The following is a 27,995-nucleotide window of genomic DNA, read 5'->3' as shown; positions in this document are numbered from 1 at the left end:
TTGTTAAGCCTCATGAAGGCAGGAGTCTTTGTCTATGTTGGTTACTGGTCTGTGTTAGAACAGTGCCTGGTACTTAATAGGGGCTCTATAAACAGTTGTTGGGTGAATGAATCTATTTCTTTCAAGATAAAACTCTTTTGCAATGCAGCCATTGTTTATCTTGGCCAGCAGAGGGCAGCAAATAGCTGTGGACTGATTAATTGTGGACAAGGGTGGTTTTAATTTTGAAGGCTAACAGAACTGTCCCTCCTGAGCCAGTTAGGGAAATAAAAGGTTGCCATGTACCTGTACGACTGGCCCCGACCCCTCCCACTCACCTTTGTGCAGGTTAGAATGATTGTCAGGCATTCAACTCACAAAAAATCTTAGTTCCATTTCTTCTCAACTTACTTTCAATTTCCTCCCTCCCTCCCTCCCTCTATCCCTGCTTTTCCTCCTTTCTCCGTTTTCTCTAATCATATTTCCCCCTGCCCCCACACTCACTCCTCTGCATCAAGCTAGTATACTGTACACACTCCCAAACTTTATCTGTACAATTGCAGCTTGTACTGCAAACCATGACATCTAGAGTGGATCCTTATACAGTATTCTTCCCAACCAATGAATGCTGTTAAACCTAGTATAATTTTTTAAACAACATGTAATTTGATAACTAGACCCAGAGAGGTACTATAGCTTGGCCAAGAACACACAGCAATTAGGGGTAACATTAGAGCCCTAGCCAAGGCCTTCTGCTGTCCATTATACAGCCTCATCACACATGTTCTCTTTTGCCAACAGGAGGCTCATGTGGTCCCTGTTTGTCATCCAGTCATCAGCTTCTGGCCCCAGACACCTTTCCTCTGCACTGTGGCACAGAGGAGCAGACTGCTTTGGAGGGCAGCTTCCTGGGAGCTCCAGGGACCCTGGCCAGGCGGCCACTGCCACTGACTTCCTTGGCTCACTGAGCCCGTGCCTGCAGCTCTCGTGTTTCCTCTGTGCTGCAGTGGACACTTATCTTCCCCCGATGGCACATTTCTTTGTCACAGACAGGACCCTCACTGGCAGTCGGAGGTGAGTTCCTGGGGAGCTTCTGGGTCTTGTTGGTGCCTTCTGGCACCACTTGTGGATGGGATGGCTCTGACACCCAAGCTCACCACTGCTCCGGGGGTAACCCACTGACATGATCTCCCCAGCTTGCTAGATCCTGTCCTTCCCAATTATGATCCAAAAAATCATGCTAGGATAACTGTCTGGAAAAAATATTTAATTGGTCTTCCAGCTGGGAAACAAATTCTATATGAATTGATGAGAAAAAAAAACAGAATTTTTAAAACTAGAAAAAATGTGGGTGACCTATTATCTTAGGGGATATTTCTTTAAGCATGAAAGCAAAACTAGAAACTATAAAAGAAAAAATGTACAGGTTGACTACATAGAAATTAAAAAGCTCTATATCCTGGTAAACATCCAAATCAAAATAAAAGCTAGTGACAAATGGAGAAAAGTTGAGCTACCCATGTAACAGACAAAAGATAAACATACTAAATCAGACTCTCAAGAAAATGGATAAAGAATCTGAACTGACAACCTAAAAATATCAAGTCATAAGAACATGAAACATGCTCAGTGTTACTGGTAATGAAGTAAATGCAAAATTCAATTTCTGCATCTTGAAGTTGCAAATTTCAAAACTACGTAGTGTCAGTGAGGATGCGGGCCACAGCCTCTCTCATTCTGCTGTTGGCACAGTTCTGGAGGGCTCTGTATGCTTACAGGTGTCCATGATAAATGCTTTTCTGTGTAGCCTTCATTGCTATCACCTTACTACCTATTGCCTCCTCCCTCCCGCCTTCCTTTACCACACCAATATACTTCACAATGATAGGGACATTGTTTACTGATCTGCCCCAAATGCTTACAATAGCACCTGGCCTGGCTGGGTGTGGTGGCTCACGCCTGTAATCCCAGCACTTTGGGAGGCCAAGATGGGCAAATCACAAGGTCAGGAGTTCGAGACCAGCCTGGCCAACATGGTGAAACCCCATCTCTACTAAAAATACAAAAAATTAGCTGGGCGTGGTGGCAGATGCCTGTAATCCCAGCTATTCAGGAGGCTGAGGCAGGAGAATCACTTGAACCCAGGAGGTGGAGATTGTAGTGAGCCGAGATCGCGCCACTGCACTCCAGCCTGGGTGACAAGAGCAAGACTGTCTCAAAAAAAAAAAAAAAAAAGCACCTGGCCCAAAATTAGATGTTCAACATATGCTTATTGAATGAATAATTGATCTTTAACCCAGTAGCTCTTAGGAATTGATACTAAGGCAACAATCAGTGATGTACAAAAAAGATTTATATCCAAGGATGCTCATTTCAACATATATTGTAATAGTCAAACTTTGCAAACCACTGAAATGTCCAGTAAAAATTATGAACCATCCTTTTTAGAGACTATAATAGTAAAGTCATGAAAATCATGTTATAGAAGACAACATAATAACATAGAAAGATTTCCTAGATATATTTTGAAAAGGGCAGGTTATATAACTGTCCAGAAATTTATTTTCTATGTACAATACAATCTTAATTTATATAAATCTACACATATATGCATGGAAAAACTTGTGTAAGAACATACTGACATTTTAACAGTATCTTTGGATAGAGTAATTGTAAAATGTTTACATGTTTTTCTTTACTCTTTCATGTATTTTTGCAGAGTTTCTGTGATAGGACCATTTTGTTTTTGAGACTGGATTAAAAACAATGTAGCAGAGGCCATGGGTGCCTCACCCATATTCCTCAAGCTGGCCCTAGTTCCAAGTAGCTAAGAGCCTGGGGGTGGCCCTCTACCTACAAAGGATGGGAGTGAGTGGCTCTCTCTCACAGCTTCCTCAGCCCCAGGGGACAACTCTGCAGCATGTTCCTCACAGCTTGACAGAGGCCCTGGCTGTGCACCTTGGTGGCTGTTCTTTGCATTCCCTTCTTCTCAGCCTTGCTTCTCCATGCCACCTCAGTGCTTCCTGGAATCACCTTTCAAGCCAGCTACTTGCACACAAATCCTTGTCCCAGAGTCTGCTTTTAGGAGGAGCCCAGGCTAAAAGGCACAAATACTGTTTTAAAAATCCTGCCCACTCCGTGTAAAGAACATCAGCCAAGAATGGTGCTATAGAAAGAACTCCTGTCTTGGCTGTTCCTGTGTGTAGTTCACTTTCAATCTCTCAGCATCCCTGAGTTGAAGAGAGATCTTGCTTAACTGGGAGGGAAGGCCAAGGGGTTTCTGGATACAGGAGCCACCTTGGGGATCTTAGAGCCTCAGAAGAGGCAAGGATGTAAGTTATAAGAAGGGGCTGTCCAGATGATAAATGAAAATAAACCACCCCTGTGATGCCAGCACATGGCTCACAGCAGATCTGCATCAGGCGCCTACCATTGCCCTAGGATGCCATTAACACCTACTCTTCCTTATGAGGCTTAGAATCAGGGCTGCTGAGGACTTCAGAAATCATCTCATTCAGGTGGGGTGAAGGGGGTGGGTAGCTTCCCTGAGGGTCCCACAGCAAGAGTTAGAGACACAGCCAGGACCAGAACTTACTGAAAAGCAATAATCCAAGGTCTGACTTGGGTTCTGAGGATTTGCTCAGTTATAGATGTCATTCTCGATTTGGCCTGAAGAGGGCAGACACTTGCCATTCATGGAGGTGAAGAGCTTGTTTTTAAGGCTGGACTAACATCTCCCAATAAGGTCATTTGGTTCTAGTGAGAGTTGCAGCTCACAACATTCTTGACTCTTCTGCGGCAAATATGCTACTGGAAAGACACTGAAGTTCACAGACTGAAGTTCCTTTAGTTCCAACTCTGGCACTGTAATAGGTGACCTTGCACAGGTCACTTCACCTCTCTGAGTCTCACTTCTTGTGAAGTAAGATCTCTACTCTGTGACTGAGAAGGTGGTATTGGGGAGTGATATGTAACTTACAAAGTTGCATATTACAACACATATCACTGCTGTTAAATTCTGTGTGTGTGTGTGTGTGTGTGTGTGTGTGCGCACATGTGCACACTCGTGATGGAGAGAGCTTGATAAAGGAGAGAGGCCTAGGCCAAAGGAGCTTTTTCTGGCCTCAGGTGAATATATATTTGTAAATTCTCTAGCAATTGGAACCAATTCACTTTGTACTTGGAAAAGACTTAACTGCTTTTACTTTATATTTCGAACTGTACTTTTTTAAAAGCTAAAGATGTCCCTTAACCTAACTGGTATATGGGAAAAAATATACATAACAGGGATATATGTAAAGTTCTACCATTAAGTCAAAAATATTGCTGAATACAGAGAAGGTATTGGTAATACAAATTTTTAAAACTAAGTATTTAGTGGTTGCTTGGTCATGAGAAGCAAAAAAGTAAGAAGTGAGTATTTTTAAAAATTCCTGTACTATTTTCCTAGGACATCAAGCCCTAGTACAGGAAGGGACATTTTCACACTAATCTGTGCCAGCTGGAGCAGTCCTGCCATCTGAACATCATATTTTGGAACATCGAGAAGCTAGGATGCAGTTAACAGGTAAGTAGTAATGGGAGAACTTTCTAGAAACCATGTCTGGAGGAGGGGTTCAGGAGCTGAGATGCTGAGCCTGGGGTAGGGAAGACTTGAGTGGGGCAGGCCCTACAAAAAGGGGTTCCATCAATCCAAATAAGGAAAAGTCACAAAGGAAAAGTCTGGTCTCAATAGTGAAGGGCATTCTTCCCTGAGAGATCAGTGTGTTGTCACAGGAGACAGGAAGCTCTGAACACTTTAAGACATGCTTAGAAGGCCCCCCGATGTCAGCAGAAAAGGGGCTGCTAATGTCATCTCAGAAACCAAGTTATCCCCATGCAACAAAATCAATCACGTATCAAAACATGATAGAGAGACAGCCTGTAGAAGTCAGATGGTTCCCGGAGCACTACAGGATAAAAAGGACCTTGAAATACAGAAGACAAAGTACAGGCTCATGAATGTCTGGACGCACCAGCAAGTTGAGCCTGACCAACTGCACTGACATCCTGATGAGTCAGCTTGAATCAAGAAGATGGGTCCCAAATAACTCAAGGTCACGCAGCAGAGAGAGATGGGGATTAGTCAAGTGTGTTCACTCTCTCACCGACTCTCCCTGATTGAATTCCCACACTATGCTAGGCACTTTTTAGGGAGCTGTGTATATTTTCTTTGGAGGCACAGGGTTAGGACATTATCTCTTCCAAGGACAGCAGTTTCTCTGTGAATTTATTCCTTGTCTACCAAAAACCTTCTATTTCCTCTTTTAGCCTCCATGGTTACCTGAAAATAGGAAGGAAGGAAGTCTACGATGATGGAGCCACAAGATATATGCATTCTTTACTGTAAAAGATCACACAGAAATTCTAGTTTATAGATTCCCCAATGTTACTATTCAGCCTTTGGGAGCCTGATTCAATTTGAAAGAGTAGATAAAATATAGTTTCTAGAACTGACAAGGTGAGGATGAGACCCAAGACCAGGGCATGGCCACTACCATGTGAACACTGGGAGGTCCTACAACCTCCCCTGACATTTCTCTTGAACTTCTCAAAGTTACCTGCTGGGACCCCAGGGGTATGAGTTCCAAGGGCCCCATCAGCTCTGAGATTATAGGCTGAACTCAGGCATCAGAATTGTTAGAGTTTTATCTCAGTTCTGAGAAATGGTTAAAATCACCCTTGGGCAGTCACACGTGGAATCACTTATTTCATTACTATGGACATTTTCTTGTAGGAACAATACATAGTGAAAATCCACTGGGATAACCAACATAAAACTGATTTTGTTTTCAATTTGATATAGCAATTGCATTTTATTTGTTTGTTGTAAGTATTGGTAAACTTTATTTTTTAAAAACAGACATCTGTAAAATTATATACTTTTTTCCTATAATATCCTTTAAAGCTGCTTGAAAAATGTTTATTATGACAATGTATAAAACTGGTATCATGGCCAATAATAAATTTTTTCTCTAGGTTGATGGTCCTTACTAAAAGCATTTTCTCACCTCTTGAGTTTCCACTTCTCTTTCCACTGATTGAAATGGGTTGCATCCAACCTGCATTCTTGAAATGGAGACTTCTTTAGTGAAACTGCAACACCCACTACACATCGGTGGAGAAGGCAGAACAGCCAGGGGACATACTGCAACCCCTGTCCTCTGGAACTCAAGTTTCTCCTCCACTGTCTATTTGTTATTTCTCTCCTGTCTCAGGATGAAAGTGTCTTTTCACTCCTTCGATGCTAACTCATCAACTTGTACTCTTGGTCCCAAAACTCTGATTTTGCTTGTGGCTTACATTAGCTCCTCATCATCTTTCCTTCATGGCTGGATCTCACCCTTCAGGTATACAAACTTAGTTCACTTCCCTGCGGACTAAAAAACACAAGTCTCCATTTTACTCTGGCTCTTCTCGGAGCAACCATTTTACCTCCTTCCTTCCCACCACAATTGCCCATTGACTCTGCTCCACTTCTCTGTCTACCTTCTGCCCTTGCCACTTAAGAAGGTTACACACATCCAAACCACCAAATCCAAGAGACTTGGATCCTTAAATGCTGCTGAACCTCTCAGGACATTTAACGTTATTTTTTTCGTCTTTTTTCCTTATGAATCTGGTTCTTTCTTTGAAACCCCACATTTCTCTGATTTATCCACCTTATCTTCTTCCCCTTTCCTATAGAATATGGCCATGTCTGGCTCACCACTCTTGGTGGTCATCTGCTTGATGTTTTACTGCTCTGCCCAGTTGTCCTTCTTCCTCTCAATGGTGGTGGCTGCCCAATCTGCTGGACCCCTCAGTTCTAATTGTTAGCTCATTTCCTCAAAGAGATGGCTTTTAAAACTTAGCCCCGGCAAACCCAAACTCATCATCTTGCCCACTGTGCTAGATCTTTTCTGATTGTTTGCCCAATTCAAAATGGATTCTCCATTCTTTGGAGATGGACACCGATCTATAAGTTAGGCCCCAAGCAGCCATTTGACCTGACTTCCTGGTCACAGGTGACTGGCTCAGGGACAGCCACCTGCCTAAGGCTCCTAGTTTTTAAGTGAGAGAAACAAGAACTGGATAAAGACTCAGTAGTGAATGGTACTGCTCTGAGAGAAAGGTGCATGGATTCCTGGTGCTAGGGGCCCTTAGAGCTGCCCCACTTCCCATCTTCCTGGTTAATTCAACTCTTCCATGGATCTCTCATATATGCTAGGAAAGTTCTAGTACAGTCTGTCTCTTAGCTAAGCTTGCTAGAGTTGGCTCCTACTTAGAAAACTTTAAGTAGTGAATCCACTGACACTTGTCATCCAAGAATCTCTCTTTCTGTCCGAAACCCCACCCATTCCCTTCCCCAGCGAGGGCTTGAAATTTGACTCTGATCAATCTTTCTGTGCAACCCACATCCAGAACATTCAAACCTTGTGCATTTTATCTCCAAAATAATCCTCTCCTCCAAGTCCTCTGCTACTGTCCTGGTTCCAATCTCTGTGATCTCTTTTCTGGGCTTGTCCAGCCTCTCCAGGCTCCAGTGATCATTCTGATCGTATCACTTTTCTGCCTAATATCTGAGGCTAAGTCTCGTAACTCTTACCACAGCATTAAAAACCCTTCTCCATCTGGCTCACAGGTGCACAGGGCTCATCATCTGCTATTTCCATTCCTATGTGCCAGCCAGGCCTGATCGCCGACCTTATCCAAACATTGTCCATGCTTTGCATCTTCTATGATTTTTGTACTGCTGATCCCTTTGCCCGTTGGCTCTGGTAAAATCAATCTTCTTTAAGGTCTATCTCAAGTCCTTTTCCTATCCCAGGGGATAGAGAAACGTTCCCTCTATCTTCTGGGACAGGAGTTCCCTGCTAGACTGGGAGGCACGGCTCCCTTTGATTCCTGGCACTGCAGTGGTTGATTGGTAAGTGGATATTGAGTGCACAGGATCGTACACCATCCAATGTCCGCCAGGTTAGGAAAAGGCCTAGAGAGAATAGCCAAAGTCAAAGCATTTTCTACTGTCACTGCTTACCACGCTTTAAGCCAAAGTCAGGAAAAGGCAGGCTAGGGGTGCTGAGTGGTGAATTACATGGACTGTGCCCCAGACCTCCAGACCTCCAGACCTCAGTGTCTGAAAAACAAGTTACTCATGAAACTGGTTTTAGACTCCAGGAAAAACACATTTATGTGGCTTGTTGTTCATAAAACACTTCCATATATATGAACTGATTGACTGAAATTTTCACTGTGACCCCAGTAAGCAGTTAAAGTTTATCAATATAAGTGAGGAAATAGCCAGGTCAGATGTAAATCACAGACCTTCAACAGGAAACAGTGTTCCTTCTCTCGGCTACCTCCAGTGCAAGTGTTAAAATACAATGAAAAAGGCTATTGGGGAAAGTCTGAATAGGGCAGGGGACGGCTCTGCTTCTAAAGCACGTGATGTTTTCCCCACCTTTGTTGTCACGCATATGAGCATCCATTGCCAGCCTAGGGAGGCTAACCACACAGGACAGAAAATGTCACTCTTTCTCCAGGAATAGGTATTATCCCCAAACACTTTGATTTGATGATAAAGTATATCCGTTTTTCAGAAACCTATTTCCCCCATCAACTCCCCACCTCTAGGTTCAACCTGGAAAATAATCTGCACGCATGTGTATGAGTTTTAGCAGGAGGGGATATGCATGTACACATATGCATATACATACAGGTTTATTTAAATGATTGGATCTACACTTTTGGAGGCTATTTGAAGTATCTTATCAAAATAAAACGCATTTTAAGCAAGAGGTTAAAAAAGCTTTTCAGGCCCAAAGGCCATTTAATACAGTAAATCTTACTTGGGTAGTTTAGCAAACATTTTTTAAAACCCACATCCAACAGATTGGTTAGTATTAGATACACAGATTTGGTTTCAAAGCTGAAATACCCCTGGTGGAATAAATCTTCTCATGAAATTCAGTTATATTATGCCACAAAACAGGGACACTTATCTATTGACAACTTAAATATTAACTCAGTAGGCTACCTGGTGATATAAATAGGAAAAAAACAGTGGTCATGGATTAGGAGTGAGAAGACTATGACACCAGCCTACCTTGGACTGGGACCGCAAAGGATGTTAAAATCTATCCTAGAATTTAAAACAGGAAAAATGTCAAATATTCCACTCCCCATTCAGCCCAAACCATCCCCCAAGGAATACACCCCCACCCCACCCCCACATGAGGTTTACTAACCAGCTGCTACAGATGTTACTATGTCACTAATTAACAATGATCACAGATAATGTGTCATACCAGAGTTTTTGTTATCATACACAATGCATTAGTGGCTGCAGGAATCTTCCTCCAAAAGCTACCGTCAGAAGGCAAACTGACAAATGTCCATGCCGCTGGTCCAAGAAACCACAGCTAAGAGCCATGAGGCATTCATTTGTACATTGAGCTCTCTCTGGCATGCTCCCCACTCTAGTTAGAGGGGCTGGGGTATGGAGAGACCGTCCCAGCCGGGCGCTGCAGCCTCCTACTCCTGGGCCTCCTTGCGGGTCAACTTGTAGATCTCAGTGGGTCCGTCCACATGGGTGATAGTGGTGGTGAGCTGGAGTTCTTCCCCACTATGGACACCCAGATCGCCTGAAACAGGGTTTTCGGTGTTAGATGCATTCAAGGAGGAAGGAGAAGCAAGCTGGGGTTCATCTCATGGACAACTGCCCTGACGCTAGCCCTCTTTGACATTCTGAGCACACAGAGACACCTAGGGCACACAACATTCAGAACAAGGACTAACTCCAAACCTGTTCACTTGGACTTTGCAGAACTTCTTAAAATACCATTTTTGGCTCCTAGATGACAGTCATTAAGATACATGAGTCAGCTCACTGCTGATATTATTCATAGTAATCATTAACATTTAATGAGCATTTACTTTGTGCCTGACTCTATTCTAATCACTTTGTAAGTGATCATCTTTAATCCTCGCAGAAGCCCTCTGAAGTAGGCAGTATGAATGTGCCAGCCTTACAGATGAGGAAGCTGGGAGGTAGGCAAGGTAATTGTCCTGGGTGGAGGAACAGGCCCACGAGAGAGCTGGCAAAGGAACGTCTGATGCCAAGACCAATGTGATGGGCTAAATCAGCATAACACACCTCCCGATGGATGGGTCAGTCAGGCACCAACACATTTGCTATGAATAATTTACAAAATAGGAGCCAGGTGCAGTGGCTCAGGCCTGCAATCTCAGCTACTCGAGAAGCAGAGGTAGGAGGACTGCTTGAGGCCAGGAGTTTAAGATCAGCCTTGGCAACAGAGCGAGACCCTGACTCTAAAAAAAAATTTGTTTTAATTACCTGCGTGCAGTAACTCACACTTGTAACCTCAGCTACTCAGGAGGCTGAGGCAGGAGGATCACTGGAGCACAGGAATTCTAGGCTGCAGTGAGCTATGATTGCACCACTCACACCAGCCTGGGTGACAGAGTGAGACTTTGACTCTAAAAAAATAAAAAAATAAACTACAAAGCATCTACGTCACGTGAAAGCAAATAAGACCTGCTTATATCTATCCATAGATTGGGGAAGGAGCCATATCTAACACATCTAGGAACAATGAGGGGCTTTATTCTCCAGGAAAAAAAGTGCCAGAAACGTGCTGTGCATTTCCTTCTGCCCTCAGGGTTGTCCCAAGTGTTCTGAACCCATTATCAGTGGACAGTGTTCTGCTTAAATGGAATAATTTGAACTTTTCTAAATTAGCAGGAGAAAAAAAATTTCTCTAAGTTAAACCTCGAAAACTCTGCTACCTGCCATAAGACAAGTGAATGTATAAACAACAAAGGGAAAATGGAAAACGCAACCACACTCAGTCTGACTGTGTGTGGGGGTGCACGTGCGCACACATGTTTGTGGAGAGGGGTGCTGGGGAATAGAAAGTTAAACTTGTGTCAGTGATTTTTATATTGTGCACATATCATATGATATGTTTGCTGGAACTGAAGTTTTTCTAATTTAAAGCATAGAATTAAGTAACTAAATGCTGTTTTCCATTGAAATGCCATACCATAACTTAGAAGCAGCCTTGGCCCTGCCCTTAGGACTAGTAATCTTATCACTAATTTAAGAACCGCTAGGCATCAATGAATCTGGTGGCCTTAGAACCCCAGAGGTCACTCCCACCCACTGGCCCAGCAGGCTGCTTGGCTGGTTCCCTTCACGTGTGCCACGCAGTATTAGTTTCTCATCGTAGACCCATTTCTCTGTGGCTGCACAGCAAAATCAGTCCTATTATTAAATGCCACCCTGTAAGCTCTCTACCCAGGAGATTCCCTGGCCTTAGAAGCAGGCTCATTGGCTGCTGCAGAGGACTGCTGAAGACATTTGGGGCTGTTTTGGCAAGGGTCTAATCCACAGGACTATGGGTAGAGAAGGCATTAAAGGGGCATCAGTCCAGCCTCCAGCACATCCACATTCATCTGCCCTCAAGCCAGAGCATAGATGCCAGGTAAGGCTGGTGAGAGGCTTTAGCTGGGCTACTTTGGGCCAAGCTGAACCACCACTTGTACAGTGAGCAACTACTCCCAGGCCAATAACTTGTATTCTCACTGCTGCAACATCTAGTCCACTCCTCAGTCAAGCACAAGCAGTCTAAGCTTCACATTTCTCAGTCAAAGCTATTTCTGGATTTGCATATCTGGGCTAGCCATCAGAACTTCAAAGCCAGTTTCATGATCTGCATGTCTGTGTGAGTCATCAAAATTTCAAAGAGTCCTGACCACCCCAGTGGACCCATTAGCTCTCATAACCGTTTACCTAAGGAATCCCTTTCCCTGAGGACTTCTTAGAAATAGATGCTAGAGAGTAATTCTACTCAGGCTTTGAACCAAAGATGTTAATTCTTTAAACTTAAAATATGACTCCAATTAGCAGATCCTAGAATATGCATATGATCCTACAGATCACTTGAAAAAACAGCCAAAATTGCTTTGGCTTCTTTATTTAAATGGATACCTATGTAATAATGCTTATCATGTGCCTGACACAGTTCTAAATACTGTACAAATATTAATGCACTTAATTCTCATAGCAGTCCTCAGACGGAGGCACTATTATCATCACTCCCATTCTGCCGATGAAGAAACTGAGGCACAGAGAGGCTAAGTAACTTGCCCAAGGCCCAAGCTGCTAAATAGTGTGTGGGATTCAAATAAATAGGTGCCAGGATGCAGGCTCTCAACTTTTGGGTTCTGCTGCCTCTTCTTAAATATTCAAGTTTCCAGCAGCCAGTGAGACTGCCAGTGAGGTATGAAGTCCACACGCAGAGCATTACAGCTAAAAATATCCACATACAGCCGGGTGCGGTGGCTCACATCTGTAATCCCGGCACTTTGGGAGGCTGACGGCGGCGGATCACTTGAGGTCAGGAGTTTGAACCAGCCTGGTCAACATGGCAAAACCCTGTCTCTACTAAAATTAAAAAAATTAACCGGGTGTGGTGGCGCATGCCTGTAAGTCCCAGCTACTCAGTAGGCTCAGGCAGAAGAATGGTTTGAACCCGGAAGGCGGAGGTTGCATTAAGTCAAGATCGTGCCCTTGCACTCCAGCCTGGGAGAGGGTCTCAAAAACTAAACAAAACAAAAAACTACACATAAAATAATTTGAATAAATTGTTTAGCATATTTACTTTGCTTTTGTATCTGATAAATTTATAGCATATAAATCAGTGCACTGACAGGAGAGCTGTTATTTATGAGTATTGGCCATATGCACTGTTAGGGGTTTAGCATGCCCTGAATTTCCTTGTACGATGTGAAGCTACTGTGGCATAATTAATTTCTCTACTGTGCTGGATGAGGACCCAGATAATGGGACTCCATGCACCAAAATCTATGTTTCACATGTGATTTTATTGTACCTTGAAGGCCAACTGTTCCCCCTTGGGGAATGGGTGTGTGAACGTGGCAGTAACATAGCACGAGTGGAGATCCCTCCACTTGCCTCCTAATTCCATCACCTCCTACTTCTGCCAAGGTCTTGCTCCATCTGTTAGTCTCCCCCTCTCTTGGCTCCTGCTGCTCAGTGCACAAACATGCTCAAAAGCCTCTTCCCATCTCAGACAAGAAAAAACCCTTCTGAAAATGTGATATGTGTCTTGGGGTGAAAAAGAGTGAGAAAGAAAAAAGAAAAGAATGCTTTAGTTTGCAGTAAACTTCTCTCCCTGGTTATGATGTCAAATTCATCACAGCTCATTAACAATTAGATGACGGTCTATTTCTTCCTAACCTTGTGAAATGAGACCAATCTCTGGCACAGATTTCATCCCAAAGGACTACAGCAATGCATCCATATGTGTGGAGTCACATCCACAGGTGTGTAAGCTGCTGCTTGGTTGTAACTGCCTGGAATGCCTAATGAGGATGAAGAAAGCCACATGCACTGGAGACAGCTTCTTAGGACCGGCAGCATTTTAATGACAATTGTTTGTGTATCTGTGCCCACTTCAATAAAAACGACAACAGCTATTCTCATTCTGAGGATGTATTACAGATTCCGGGAGAGATCTGAGGTACCACTAGAGGTCTTCTAATATTAATAAGGCTTACCTACTTCCATCCTCACCACTACCAATGCAAATTAACACCCCAACTGCCCAAGTGTGAAAGCCAGGGAGCTCCCACACCATGAGTTCATATTTGTTCTCAAGGTCATACACAATGTGTGCTGGAGCCAAGATTCCAAACCATCTGTGTCTACCTCCAAAGCTTATGTTCTTTCCAGAACATTCATGACCTATCCTTTTTTGTAGAATTTTCCCTAGGCCCACACCAACCTCTCTCCTATTCACCTTCAAAGCTAAGTTCAAATGATAACTTTTTGTAACGAAGTCTCTGGTTCACAGCAGAATGAGAAAAACAGAAAAGTGTAGTATTTGTAAAGCCAAATTATTTTCATGCAAAGAACTGTTTAAGAATATGTCTGCCTTACATTTTTGGTGTTAATATGATTGTTATGTTAAAGAACAAAATAGTGTGGCTGGTGCAGTGGCTTACAGCTGTAATCCCAGCACTTTGGGAGGCAGAGGCAGGAGGACGACTTGAGCCCAGGAGCTGGACACCAGCCTGGGCAACACAGAAAGATCTTAACCAAAAGAAAAAATAATAATAAAATGGTGAATGGTAGGTTTCTTCTTCTTCTTCTTTTTTTTTTTTTTTTAGGTGGAGTCTTGCTCTGTCACCCAGGCTGGAGTGGAGTGGCGCGATCTCAGCACTGCAACCTCCGCCTCCAGGGTTCAAAGAGATTCTCCTGCCTCAGTTTCCTGAGCAGCTGGGACTACAGGCGCATGCCACCATGCCCAGCTAATTTTGTATGTGTGTGTGTGTGTGTGTGTGTTTTTAAGTAGAGACGGGGTTTCACCACATTAGCCAGGATGGTCTTGATCTCCTGACCTTGTGATCCACCCGCCTTGGACTCCCAAAGTACTGGGATTACAGGCGTGAGCCACCACACCTGGCCTGGTTTTTTTTTTTTTTTTTTTTTTTTAAAGAAAGTAAATACCCAGGACAGTATGTGGTATATAGTAAGTGCTCAAAACACCCACCAAAGATTTGCCTGGTGCAGGCAAGGGCAGTTCCTCTGTGCTCTGCATGGCTGGGTCTAGCCTAGCATATCGGCACTGGTGTTCTTCCCCACTGGCATTTAGGAAAACACCCTCAGTTAGAAAACGAGTGTGCCTTGGGATAGCTCAGCTTTGAGGATCCCTTCTGGGAGATGGGGCAGAGTGGCTTTGGTGGACAGGGTTAAGAACCCTGGGTCCAGTTGTCTCTCGGTGCCTGTCAACCCCAGAGGTCATTTATTCCAGGCTTGGAGCAAGCCATTGCCCATGGACCTCCAAAGCACCTCCTGACACTTACTGCCAGGCAGTAACTGCAAGTGGTAGAAGAACACAATAGAACTTATTAGTTTGGGGGTAAAATCTTGGTGTTACAGGCTGAATTGTATCTCCCCCAAACTCTCAAATTCATATATTGAAGTTCTAACCCCTAGAACCTCAGAATGTGACTGTGTTTAGAGATAGGGCCTTCTTAAAGAAGTAATAAAGTTAACAATGAGGTCAATTGGGGATGGGCCCTACTCCAACAGACTGGTGTCCTTGGAAAGAAAAGGAGATTAGAATATAGATATACACAAAGGGAAGACCACGTGAAGACACAGGGAGAAAGTATCCATCTGCAAGCCAGACAGAGAGGTCTCGGAAGAAACCCACGTTGGTGATACCTTAATATCAGACTGTGAGAAAACAAGCTTCTGTTGTTTAGGACACCCTGTCTGTAGTATTCGTATAGCAACTGTAGCAAACATTTAGGAAGCCGAAGGTTCTTCCCAAGAAGGTAACTGAGATGTCCCTATCATGGTGGGGTGACAGGAATTCTAAGACTCAGAAAAAATGATTTTAATTGACTGGGCCAGGAAAGGTCAGGTCACTGGCACAGCAATAGCCCTGGGAGAGGCAGGGGGCAGAAGACACCTGATTACAAACAGCTGAGCAAGGGGTGCCAGGCTGGTGACGGTCCATCAGTTGGTTCCCACCTTCACTGGGGAATGGGAAAACGCTTTTAAGACCTGCTTTAGGGTCTGGGTCCAGCCCATGTGACAAGACCAATCCCATCAGTGCTCACAGACATCAAGAAGCTCAGCTGGCCATGGGCAGATCATCTAATGTACAATCAGGGGCATGGCGTCAATAAAACGGGGCAACCAATGTCAGGGCCTCAGGACTTAATCCAACGCTTTACCGAGGCAACAAAGCCAAAGCCATCTTTCCTATGAAACAAGGGGCAGGAGACCTCAGAAACCTCCAGAAGTAAAACTGACATCACACTGTAGCTAGCTGCCAAGACGCGGAACCAGTGTTGCCGCTTTTGCTCCCAGCAGAGTGGGTGCATTAGACAGAAAATGCTTAGCGTGAACAGAAATAGGAGGGAATGGTGGCAGTGAGGGCATCTTGTGTTCCCTCTGCCACAGTCATCTAGTTGGGAATTCTGTGTCTCACTTCTTTTTTTAAAACATTCTGACAAGAATTTTATAATCAAAAGAACACAAAAATCAAAGCTATTATCAAGAATTGTCTGACTTCATAAGCAGCTCCAACTTCTTATTCCCACCTGAATTGTGGTTGAGTGGGTTTGGACAGTTTTTCATGTGTGCAGGGCTTTGCTGCTGGAGCCCTGGGAGGTGGTATTTTTGCTCTGAGAAGAGGATTCACTTTAGCCTGCTGCAATTCATATCTGCCTGGGAAGACATCCAGAATGATTCACAAATTGGTTATGGCAACAGGTAAAAAGAACAACTGTCATGAAAAGGCAGCAGCAGCAACAGCAACAGCAACAGCAGCAGCAGCAGCAGGGCAGAAAATATAAGTGTTCCTTGAAGGAAAGGTAACTAAAATATCTTTGCTAAATTTAAAAATCTATATGTGCACATGTGCACGTGTGTGTGTGTACACTCAGACACATATATGCATAAAATGATTACACATATAATTCTATGTACATAAAAATAAAATGATTAATGTGAATGAGTTTGCACATTCACTGCCGCTATGGTCCACCAGCCAATAGGAAGGAACCCAGGGGAAGTCCACGAAAGCCTGTGGCTATAAAGAATGTGGCGCCACACTCCTGCAGCACCTATCTGCTGGTGAAAACACTCCAGTGTGGAGTTGTCCTGCCACCTTTCAAGAGGTAGATGAGGAAATCTTGTCCCCCAGACCAGGCTAAAGATCCCTTGAGAACAAGGACTATGTCTCTGTCACTCCTTCGAGCTTCACTTCACTCCATCTCATTCAAGATGGCACAAGGCTAAGTACTAAGGAACTAAGGTATGAGGTATGAGCTAAGTACTGAGGTGCTCAGTGGTTCATTTGTAAAGGGTCACTTTCTGATCCATACTATGAAAGAGAAACAGAAATATATGAGAAAATGCTCTTTGGAAAGTGACCTTGTCTTGAACCTGTGGCCCACTTTGTTCTTCTCTGTCCATTCTATGACCAAAAGAGAGAAGAAAAAGTCTATCGTGAAATGCTCAATGATTCCATTTCCTTCCTACCCACTTCTACTTCCTCCTGACACTTGGCATGTCTCCCTCCAACTCGCATACCAAACAACCTCCATCAAAGATTCTTTCCCTTTTCTTATTGCCTTTGGCATCAGAAACTGCTTGTCTGTGCTCCGTCCAGGATCCATCTAACAAAGGCTGAAGCCCCACACACCTGGGATTCACTCTCTGTAGCAAGATATCTGAATTCCTAGCTCTGAAGCTTCAAAGCAAAGGAGAGAAAGAAATAGGGAGGGAAAGGCCAAAGCCAACTTAAAGACTTCCCATGAGAATGGAAAAGGAGCATGGGAATGCTGGACATGGAGAGGGAATGCCATCCAGAGACTCAGAGAATGTAAAGACACATGTATCCTTCCTTGCAAGAGTTCATCTTTGAGGTTTCCACGTAATATTCCAAACTAGGTCTTTCCAAGGAACTTCGAAATCTTGGCAAACGCTCCGTAATTCCTAGGATACATTGTGTGATCTGGTGGCAGATGAAGAGATGAAAAGTGAAACAAAATAGAGAAGAAAAATAAGCAGAATGCCCAACATGGAAGAGACCCCTTCCAAATGCACAAGGTCACAGCACCATGCAGGAAAGGGAAGGGCCCACAAGCTGCCAGGGGTTCCCGGGGGTGCTGGGAAATCACCGATCATGTTACCAAAGGAGAACTGCTAAATCTTATGACTTTTGTGTTTAGGATCAGCATATGGTCCCCAAATAGTTTGCCCACTAAATTGCCTGAAGAATGTTTTTTCACAGAGGGTCTACTTGGCATTTCACAGGCAGGACATTTCTTTATGACATGAGCCTTTTTTTGCCTATAGAACAACATTTAGTAGCACCCCCTAGAATCTGGACACTAAATGCCAAAGGCATATCCCAGTTATAGTGACAAACCAAAACAACATTTAAAAACATCCCTTTAGCAAAGGATTCAGGGGATACGACCTCTTGTTGAGAATTATTTGCAAGTTTTCCATGAAATTACAGATCAAGCTGTCTTTGATGAAAAACTCTGATGAGGAAGAGTGAAGTGCTTTTCTCAATTGCAACATTTCAAGCCTAGGAGAGTGGCTACTGTGTAGGGTGGGAAGTCCTGATGGGAGCTGCCTAATATCTGGCTCAAATCTCAAGAATCTGTCCAACATGGTGGTCTGTAGTCATCCTGCCTCTGCAGGGTTGGCCACAGCTCTGGGCTCCCACTTGCTGAACAGTGTTAAAGTTGGACACATTCTCACCAGTGTTTGGAAATCCCTTACCTATGACAGATATCACTCTCTGGGCTGCCACTTAGTGGCAAGAAGTGTTCTTCTGCCCCTTCCCTGCTAATAGGAAGAAAGACAACCATGGACTTTCTTTTCTTTTCTTTTCTTTTTTTTTTTTTTGAGACAGGGCCTCCTCTATCTATCACCCAGGCTAGAGTACAGTGGTACAATCATGGCTTACTGCAGCCTCAAACTCCTTGGGCTCAAGGGATCCTTCTGCCTCAGCCTCCTGAATATCTGGGACTACAGGTGCACACCACCATGCCTGGCTTTTTTTTTTTTTTTTTTTTGTAGAGATGGGGTTTCACTATGTTGCCTAGGCTGGTCTCAAACTTCTGGGCTCAAGCAATCCTCCAGCCTTGGCCTCCCAAAGTGCTAGGACTATAGGTGTGAGCCATTGCACCCAGGCTAACCACAGAAATTCGTAGTTCAAAAGGACTTTTAGGAGATCACTTACATTTGGGAGCAGTGGTGCACAGAGGGTTAAGTGTTTTGCCAACAGTCACACAGTAAAAACAACCAAAAGAATTTATGTACATAAAATGCTGTAGCACACAGTCAGTACTTGATAATTATTTCCCACCAGTATTATCATTCCATCATCCAGGAAGTCCAGCCATTGCTTTAGGTGGTATTTCTCTGGAAGGCAGAAACTCTACCTACTCACATCAAGGACAAGGCCACATGGTTTCCTTCAGTGTCCGCCACAGGATGACCATGGAATGAAATGAAGATTCTTGTCCACAAGCCCAGCAGTGCTTGCTGCTCGTGTTGTGGAAGTCCACTGCTTGACAGGCTGAATGCTCCCATTTTCCACATGTACAGTAAAAACACCAACTGGTGTTTTTACTAGAAATGGAAAGGAAGAAGGCTGCCTAGCTCACAAGCCTTCTAGCAAAACAGTCAGTCAAACCAAAGTTGGGCAGGGGGTAGGTAAGTAAATATTCTGTATTCTCACCTCAGACCAGAGATGGGCTTGAAACTGATTGTAACATGTCTACTCCAAAGAGGTCAAGGGGTGAGGGAAACTCATGTCCAGCATGCTCTCGCATGGACATGGCAAATACAGGATGAAGACAGACAGTGGCTGAGACCACTCCACGTCCCTTGACCCCCAGCACAGATGACTTCCTCTCCTGCTCCACTTCATCTCATCTTTCAAGTTACTACCCCCCTCCCTTCTCCCCACAAGATCACTGAAGGCTAATCTAGAACTCTTACTTCTAAAGCATTAATTCACTCAACAGTTTAAAAGTATCCTAAAGAACTAGCCCTTGCCCTGAAGGAGTCGATGATCCAGCAGGAGCATAAAGGCACAGATGACTCATCTTCCACCTCTACACAATAAATGTCATGTGGAAAGTAGACTCATGATCCCCTAGGCATATTCCTTAGGACAACAGTTTCAAGAGATACACTGCCTAAAGAAAGGGTGCCAGGGCCAAATGATCTAATAATTCTGGAAAATGCTGTTACCACCCCCCGCTTTGTAAAGACTGACAGTACAAATTAATGTACTAAAGGCATTAACATGTATTGCAGTGAAAAGCCTTATTAGTGCTGATCAACTCAATCATTCTCAAGCATGTTTGACTACCTAAATTTATCAACATTTCATGGAGACAATATTCCATTGAATGTCATTTGCTGGATTCTAATTGGGGTGATTGGGAATAGGTGTTAAAGAAGATGCTGCATTTTGACTGGGCCCAAAAGATGAGTAGAGTTTCATTAGTCCCAGATGGAGGCAGAATGTGCAATCCACTCATGCAACACACACTCACTGAGTACTTCCTAAAGGTGAGGCCAACCCTTGGCTCTGGGGGGCTGCTACCCTGGTTTCCACTGCAAGGTAGAGTGAAAGGCACTAGAGCACTGATTTGAGAAAGGGCTTCCTATGTTTGGGGAATAGCAAGTGCATGGCTAGAGTAAAGCAGGTGTAAAAAGAGAAAGAATGAGGAATAAGGCTGAACCAAACAGAAAAAGCATCTATTAGACCAGTTGTTTATCAGGCCACCTGTTACCTGTTAACAGCACTGGCCTAGACAGTGTTAATCATTTCTGTCTGCTGTGGCTAGTGAAGAAACCCTGAGCAAGATCTTCCCTTCTCTAGGCCTCAGTTTCTTTATCTATAAAATGACTGGATTCTCTAAGGCTACTTGCAGCATCCATGTCTCAGTGTTCTGTGATTATAAGATATAAAAAGGCAGCACATACCAGCACTAAAGGACAGGAAGGTTCTGGGGACAGGAGAATAGCTATTGGTTTAGACATACATCGAAAAATCACCTTGAAGAAAAATGAGCAGAAGAAAAATGAAGCCTATTCCATCTTCAGCTCTCAGGGCCCAGACTCCCTCCACCTGATATCTTAGGATTCTGCTTCTCAAATGGGAAGAATAAACATGGCATAGTTTCCAACAGTCAATTGTGCTCAAAAATGTAAAGAAGAAAATTTGACTCTTGTTCTAAAATCAAGACATATTTTAGACTAGCATGCAATATTCTCAATGTATTTTAGAGATTTAAAAATGAGGACTTAAAGAAAGATCTGGCTTGTGTGGGCTTTTTGTCTTATGGCTGAGTCCCCTGGGTGCTGATTCACCGTCTCCCAGTGTGAGGAGTATACTTGGAGGGAAAGTTTCACTGGGCATCTCAGAGCTTTAGCCATTTAAATCTTGTAAAGACAGAAGCCTATTTATCCTGACTTAAGCTGTTCTAAAGAGACAGGAACTCACCATTGGACTGGTCTTCTCCATAGTTTTTATGGGATGGTGCATACAAGAACATCAGAGCAAAGACATACAGATTCCACATCCCATAGATGCCCGTGAAAAAGGCACTGTTCACTTGGACTGTGACGCCGCCCCATTTCCAATGGCCTTCCGTTACCTGTGGAGAAAGGATGGTGATATTCAATTGAAACAGAGAAGAAACAGAAGAAACATAACACCAATAAAGGAACCAACCAACATGAAAACCAAGTCTCTTCTACATGTGGGAAACGTGAAGGGCCATGTAAGACTCCCTCTTTTAATCTGAATCATTTCGGTGTAAATTAAGGTCAACTGAAGGTTCTCTAGCTTTCTGTCAGGCACAGTCAGTGGTCCTTACCTTGGCTACAGATTAGTATCACCTGGGGAGTGTCTCTTCCTAAAAACAGCAATTCATTGCTATCCCTAAGTTAAATAAACTGTGTTTGAGCCCATCACTTATTCACAATTATAATTCCTCCTCTGCTGTCTGTCTTCCCAGCTAGATGTCAATTCCCTGCAGGCAGAGACCAGTTCTCTGCTGCCATGTCTTTAAGGCCTGATGCACCATAGATTAATTCAAATCCAGTGTCTACCACTCACTTGGCTTAATGTAAGACAAGATGAAGACTCCAGACTTCAGAACTTCAGTGTCCGTAAGTGTAACATAAAAGCTTGCAGGTTATCGAAGAGAATTAATTAAAAATATTTCTAGAACCTGCCTGGCAGGTACTCAGTAAATATTAGTTATTTCTATAACATCCCTCGAAGTAAGCCACTCATGAAGATAATTATGAAGCTTTCATATGCTTCAAAATTCTGCAAGAGATGTTTTGAAGCTGCTTTTGTCTGTGTTAATGATTTGGTAATTGTCTTAAGGGCTGCCTAAAGATATATGGATTACACTAAGAACTGTCAACAGAGCTGCTGAGCTAAGTGACTAATTTGTGCCAGCTCTGAGACAAATGAAATGATTTTGACCACTTCTGCTTACTACGGGACACTTAAAATGGAAATAGAAGAAAGTATTGGGTAAATGTTCCTTTGACAGCTGAATGAGGCTGCGTTGTATAAACTTTCTCTAGGAATCACTTTTAAATTGTAAGATGGCAGGCTAGATTGAAATGTTAAGAACTTTAACAAGCAGGTGGATTTCATTGCCTGTTTATGATACAGTGGGTCTGTGTTCATTATCTTCTGTATAATCCATAACCCACTTGGGGCCCTAGGCCAAATTAAGGTCTAAGTATAGGTATTTTCTTCTGAAAGACCAGGAGTGTCAGTTAACCACATTAACCAATTATAGACTTAGCAGTTTTAGTTTGGCCTTGGTGATACATAATTCTTCACTTTTTGTGACTCATAAACAAACCACTATTATGAACTCTTATTTATTTTGGAAAATAATGCATTTTATATACAATGCCCAGAAGTGTTTTCTGGCAAAGATGGATTTCATAACCATTACTAATTTTAGGACAATGTACCAGCATTCAAGCTACTTAGGACTTCTTAGAAATGTCTCCAAATGTCGCTCTTCTTTAAGTGCAGAATATACTAACTTTATAAAAACTATATTACTTAGAGCATCTTATGATGATTTTTATTGCATATAATGGAAAGGAAAAGAAAGCATTAAGATAGTTTCCAGAAATACAGGTACCTGCTGTCATAACACAGAGAACTCTTCTGTATGTGATTAAGGAGGGGAGGCTAGGCTGTCACCCATCCTAGCTGCAAGAGAGAATATGGCAATATGGCAGCTCTTCTACTCTGTTAAGGCAGTGGACTCTTCAGCTCAGGGAAGGGCCAGTAAGAGACCCTATTCCTGTGACAGAAGTTGGAAATACTCAATATTGACAATTTTAGTGACATTGATTCTTGCTAGGATTGACATGACTGACCCATCTAAGGAAACACCAACCTATGTGCCTTGCACACAGTGGTGCTCGATAGACATATGTTGAATGAACAGAGGTAAAGTACAGGCATGTGTAGGGACTCCAGGACAAGTACATGGAGGTAGAAAGTGGAGATGGAAAGAACCACTCTTAAGAGTACTTGATTGAAAAGTAAAGACAAAGTATTGCAGTCCACAAGTCATAATAATTGAATTTAAAAGTGAGAGGAGATGCCAATGTGTGACAAGTGTTATTCATTTAAAACATTGCTTTCTGTTATACTTATTTAAAATAAGTGGTTAACACAAATATTAGCAAAGCTAAGATTCTTTTGTATTCATAACAAGGATAAGCATATTTATTCAATGCTAACGATGTGCCAGATACAATACTAAACCCTTTTACATGAAATGCATTATTTAATCTTATTAATGACGCTGTGAGGTAGGTAGGTAATATTTCCATTCAACACATGGGTAAACTGTGGCACAGAAAGATGGAGTATCTTGCCCAAGATTGCTCAGCCAGAAAGCCATGGCTCTGACTCCAAAAGAAGGTATTCTTAACCATTATACAACACAAGGGTAGGAATGCTATCTTAAACAGGGGTTGATCTCTGAAGGTAGCACATGCTCTGAAGGTAGCACATGAGGCAACGACTATGTAAGGTCAAATTTCCTTTTGAAATTCACTTCATTGCCCATAATGTACATTACAAATACAACATACATGCACACGTTTGTCTATTCAAATCTGTATAGTATGCACTATATATCCTGGACATAGTAACATATGGTATAAACTGGATATATAAACAAAATAAAAACTTACAGTAGAACCACTGGAATGAGATGCCCATAGTATGAGAGGCACACACCAAGCCTGACAGGAAATATCAGACTCATGCTCCCGTCTCGTACTTGCTCTGGGACACATGCACATTGTTTAGAGTGGAGTTGCAGAATTACACACCCTACTGAATGTGCAATCTGTAAATGTGGTGTTTCCTGCTGTGGGCAAAGAGTTGAACTGCAGAAATAAACGGCATAGATAGTGTAACTCTGCTCTTTGGTGGCTGGCTTGTTTTTCCCTCTCCTCTCCCAATTATTCATGCCTAAGACATCCTCAGCTCTGAGCACATTCCCACCAATATGTACCACAATGAGCAGCCTCAACAGAGCAGGCCTTGTAAATCCAAAATCTTACTAATGCCAAGGCGGAGGTAACAGTCTCCCCCCTTTTAACTTTGAGAGAAAAATCAGGTAGCCCCAGCCCCCCTCCGCCAAACCCTCCCCCCCGCAAAATCCCCAAATCTCACCCTCTGCATAAGTCTTATTTCTAAAAGTCCCTGTTTTTCCTGATTTTACATTTGAACAATTTACTTTTGTGTGAAACCACCCAATTATACCCCTGGAGCCAAGTGAAGGTCAAATCTCTTTACACCCAGTAGTCTTGACAACCAACATTCCACTTAACAACAAGATTTCCAAATCCCAGACACAGGCTCTCTTACCGGAAACATTTCCTCTGTAAGTAACAGAATGAAGTGATCACACACACACAAAAGAGCTGGGGACAGGCTCTCTGGGAGTTTGCTGCATGTGGCTTGACCTGAATGTCAGGCACCTGGGGGTCCCCTTAATGAAGGTCGGTGACCTTCTCCCCTGCACTGCACTTCTGTTCCCTACTGCCGCCACCTCTAAATGGAACGCCTCTTTCTTTTCCAGAGGGAAGGGGCTGAAATACCAGACTGCGATGTACCATCTCTTGGTTGCTATGACTGAGGCCATTAAAATGGCAGGCATTAAAAGACTGCACCTCAGTACCCAGCTACAAAGCCTCAAGGTCACTGCATTCCACAGCTTCCCGTCGCCTTTCATTCCTGGCCTCAGAGCTTCAATATCCTGGCGAGATCCCCTCGCATTATATTTCATGAGGCTTAAATGCAAGCTCTCCCACAGCAAGCCCGAGAGTATAATGGGGGTTTTAATACATTCCTTTTACCTAAGGCTGGGATCCATTTCAAAAAGTTACCCAATAGGTTTCCTTTCAGGTGAGCTCATTGCTCTGACATTCCAAAATGACATTAAAAAATAAATCCTCTGATGACTATATTAATACAGTACCTGGGACACTGAGAGTTATGCCGGAAAACGTCTTAGATGTCTATAAATAAATCTTAGAAAAAAAACCCAGCAGGAGGAATGTGAGGAGCTAATGGAATTCAAAAGGCCTCATTGCTACCCCCTTAGAGTTGAAATCCACTCCGGGCCGACTGTCGCAGCAGATATAAAAAGCCAGCCACAGGCTGAAGCTGTATTAGAAAATACTGAGGCAATAGAATATTAATCTTTTTCTCCAAAGAAAAGCCACGGACTATGCTCCTTGGAAGATGGCTTCCTTTGCTATAAGAAGTACACTAATTAAACATGTACAAGGTTAAATCCTGGCAACATGCAGCTGCTTCAGGGATCAGTCCTTCTTGACTTCAGGTGGGAGGCATTCCCTGCAGAGGCAAGATATACACGAGGCAGTGTGGGGAGAATGACGTCAGCCTCCCAAACTGGCACAAGGACCTGTGTGTGGCCTTAGGATCAAAAGCGTCCTTCTTTCTGCGTTCCTGAAAACATATCTTGAAATTGCCTTTTATGCCTCAACCCATCTTCCTTGAGATTTTGTTTCTCCAAGGAAGTGCTCTGTGCCCTCTCAGCCTTGCAGGTCTGGCTGTGTCAAGTGCCACTGTGCACTACTGAGGGACTGGAGGAACTGAAAAGCATTTTGGTCATAGGAGGGAATAGCCACGGGAGAAGTCAGGCCTCAGACACTCTTGTTTGAATATGGATGTTTGAGCCTTAGCTGGTAGAATAAAAAACTCTTTCAGAGTTTGAAATCGTTTTACTGCAAATGGAGTGGAAAGCGAAGTTTCCAAGGTTTTATAAACAACCTGATACAAACACAGCAGTGTTATGGGTCAAAGCAGATGTGGTGAACAGAACTTACAAAGACATATATGTATATCAGTTTATTTTTTCCATGTTCATTTCAACCTCAGCAGAGCTAGCAACACTAACACTCCCCAGTGGCAGAGGCAACAACAGGGCTCTAGAGGCTCCAAACTTGGGGTCCCCTTGGGTGTCCTTGGATAGAATTCAAGGGGTCCATAAACTAGAATAGAAAAAATTATATCTTTATTTTCACTAGTCTCTAGCTGAAAGATAATGTTTACTTCAATTATGAATGTAGAAAAATCCCTGTAGTGTTAGTACTACTGTGATTTTCTCAATAGAAATCATGATATTTTCACATCAATTACAGTTGTAGGTATAAATCTGTAATATACCTGTAGCATCTGTTTCACTGTAAATATATATTACATATAATATATAGAGATGATTCCCCTTGAAATTCAAAGAATTTTATTTTACTTATTTGAAACCATTCTAAGAGGAGACTCGTAGCCTTCTTCAGGTTGCTAAAGGGGTCCATATACAAAAATGGTTAGGAGTCCCTGTACTAGGGAAACTTCCCAGCAGAATGGAGCAAGTCGTGTCCTAAGACACTATCTACACTACTGAAATCCTCCATTTTGGCTAAATGACAAAGCACTGGCAAAAGAGTCAGAAGGACTGGGTTCTGATCTCTAACTTATTGCATGTCCTTTGGCAAGAAAGACATTCAAGCTTCTTGCTATTCATAAGAACACAGCTACTCATGCTTACAATGTGCCAGGTGCTCTGCTAACTACATTTGGTTGCCACAATGATGGTTCAGTCAACAACAGACCACATGTATGACAGTGGTCCTGTAAGATTATAATACCATATTTTTACTGTATTTTTCTATGTTTAGATATGTTTGAAATACACAAATACTTACCATTGTGTTACAATTGCCTACAGTAGTCAGTAGAGGAACATGCTGTAAAGGTTTGCAGCCTAGGAGCAATAGGTTACACCATATGGCCTAGGTATGTAGTAAGCTATACCATCTAGGTTTGTGTAAGTACACTCTATGATGTTCCCTTAATGAGGAACTCACATAATGATGCGTTTCTCAGAATGCATCCCTCTTTGTAAATATTACTTCCTGTAATCATTACAGCAACCTTCTGTGGGTCTATTGTAATATTTATTTTGCAGATAAGAAAATTAAACCTTAGAACTGTTAAGTAATCCATCCACAGTCCTATCCAGCTAGGAAGCAACATAAATGAAAACTTTCTCCCAAGCTATTAGATATCATAGTCTAGCAAGCTAGGATAACAATTCCTGCCCTACTTACCTCGTAGGATTTTTGTGATGCTCAAATGAATAATAGATACATTAGATTTCAACAGTACTTCCCACCCTTCAAAACAAGTTATGAATATTTTAAAATGATCGTTATTGAGATTTTCAAGTATAGCAAAATGTTGAGTTTTGGAAATAACCAGTGAAAAGACAAGATGCTATCAAAGAGACTTTTGAATTAAATTTCATATTTAAGTGGCAATATAATTATTACAAGGAATAGCTGATGGACTGTATAAGGATCTATGTTAATGCTAGATAAAAATGGAATCACATTTATGCTTGTTAGTGTTGTGCTACACGGCTTGATAAGTTTTTCTCATAAGTAAATAAAATATGTGCCCTTCAATCTGGCTGTAGGCTTTTAATTTATTTGGAAACTTTTATCTCCTACAAGGTTTTACGGAAAGAGAAAATTTAGTCCATTTGGCCAGGTGATATCAAGACCCAGAAAAATATGGCTTGACCAGCTGTCCAGAATTATGGCCTCTCTCCTCCTTTCCTCAATGGCTCTATTGAATTTCTGTGCAGGGTAGAGGGACCTCTGCAGAGACATTCTCACCTTGACATCTCAGGGTCCACTTACCTGACTAACGATGAAGAAGATGACAGTCATGGCAGCGCAGGCCAAGGTGATAAGCATGAGGAACTTGAACCTAAAAATTAGTCCCTATTAGAAAAGAAAG

General features: G+C 42.8%; 1 protein-coding gene and 1 long non-coding RNA gene across 4 annotated transcripts in view; one reads left to right on the top strand and one right to left on the bottom strand.

The window, feature by feature from the left end:
* LOC129398721 (uncharacterized) overlaps window positions 1-27,882 on the top strand; it is a 77,671-nt gene extending 49,789 nt beyond the window's left edge. Inside the window, exons 3-6 of the long non-coding RNA XR_008626625.3 lie at window positions 781-1,053; window positions 4,430-4,546; window positions 21,622-21,775; window positions 24,748-27,882. This is a non-coding gene — a long non-coding RNA (uncharacterized LOC129398721). The remainder of the gene's footprint in view (window positions 1-780; window positions 1,054-4,429; window positions 4,547-21,621; window positions 21,776-24,747) is intronic.
* WLS (Wnt ligand secretion mediator) overlaps window positions 1-27,995 on the bottom strand; it is a 134,066-nt gene that overhangs the window by 18,190 nt on the left and 87,881 nt on the right. The window contains exons 10-12 of one of the 3 annotated variants that reach the window (XM_003807869.7): window positions 27,896-27,979; window positions 21,105-21,258; window positions 8,705-9,644 (exon numbers count right to left, since the gene is read on the bottom strand). In XM_003807869.7, coding sequence (XP_003807917.1) covers window positions 9,535-9,644; window positions 21,105-21,258; window positions 27,896-27,979 — 348 coding nt within the window. In that variant the 3' untranslated portion in view covers window positions 8,705-9,534. Of the gene's footprint in view, window positions 1-8,704; window positions 9,645-10,362; window positions 10,501-21,104; window positions 21,259-27,895; window positions 27,980-27,995 lie in introns of those variants that run through there. The other 2 variants (XM_063600435.1, XM_014345668.4) reach the window with 2 other exon arrangements.

Source organism: Pan paniscus, chromosome 1 (genome assembly GCF_029289425.2).
Source record: "Pan paniscus chromosome 1, NHGRI_mPanPan1-v2.0_pri, whole genome shotgun sequence".
NCBI classification, from domain to species: domain Eukaryota; kingdom Metazoa; phylum Chordata; class Mammalia; order Primates; family Hominidae; genus Pan; species Pan paniscus.
The sequence above is the reverse complement of the archived record's forward strand: the minus strand, read 5'-3'. Positions and strand labels throughout refer to the sequence as shown.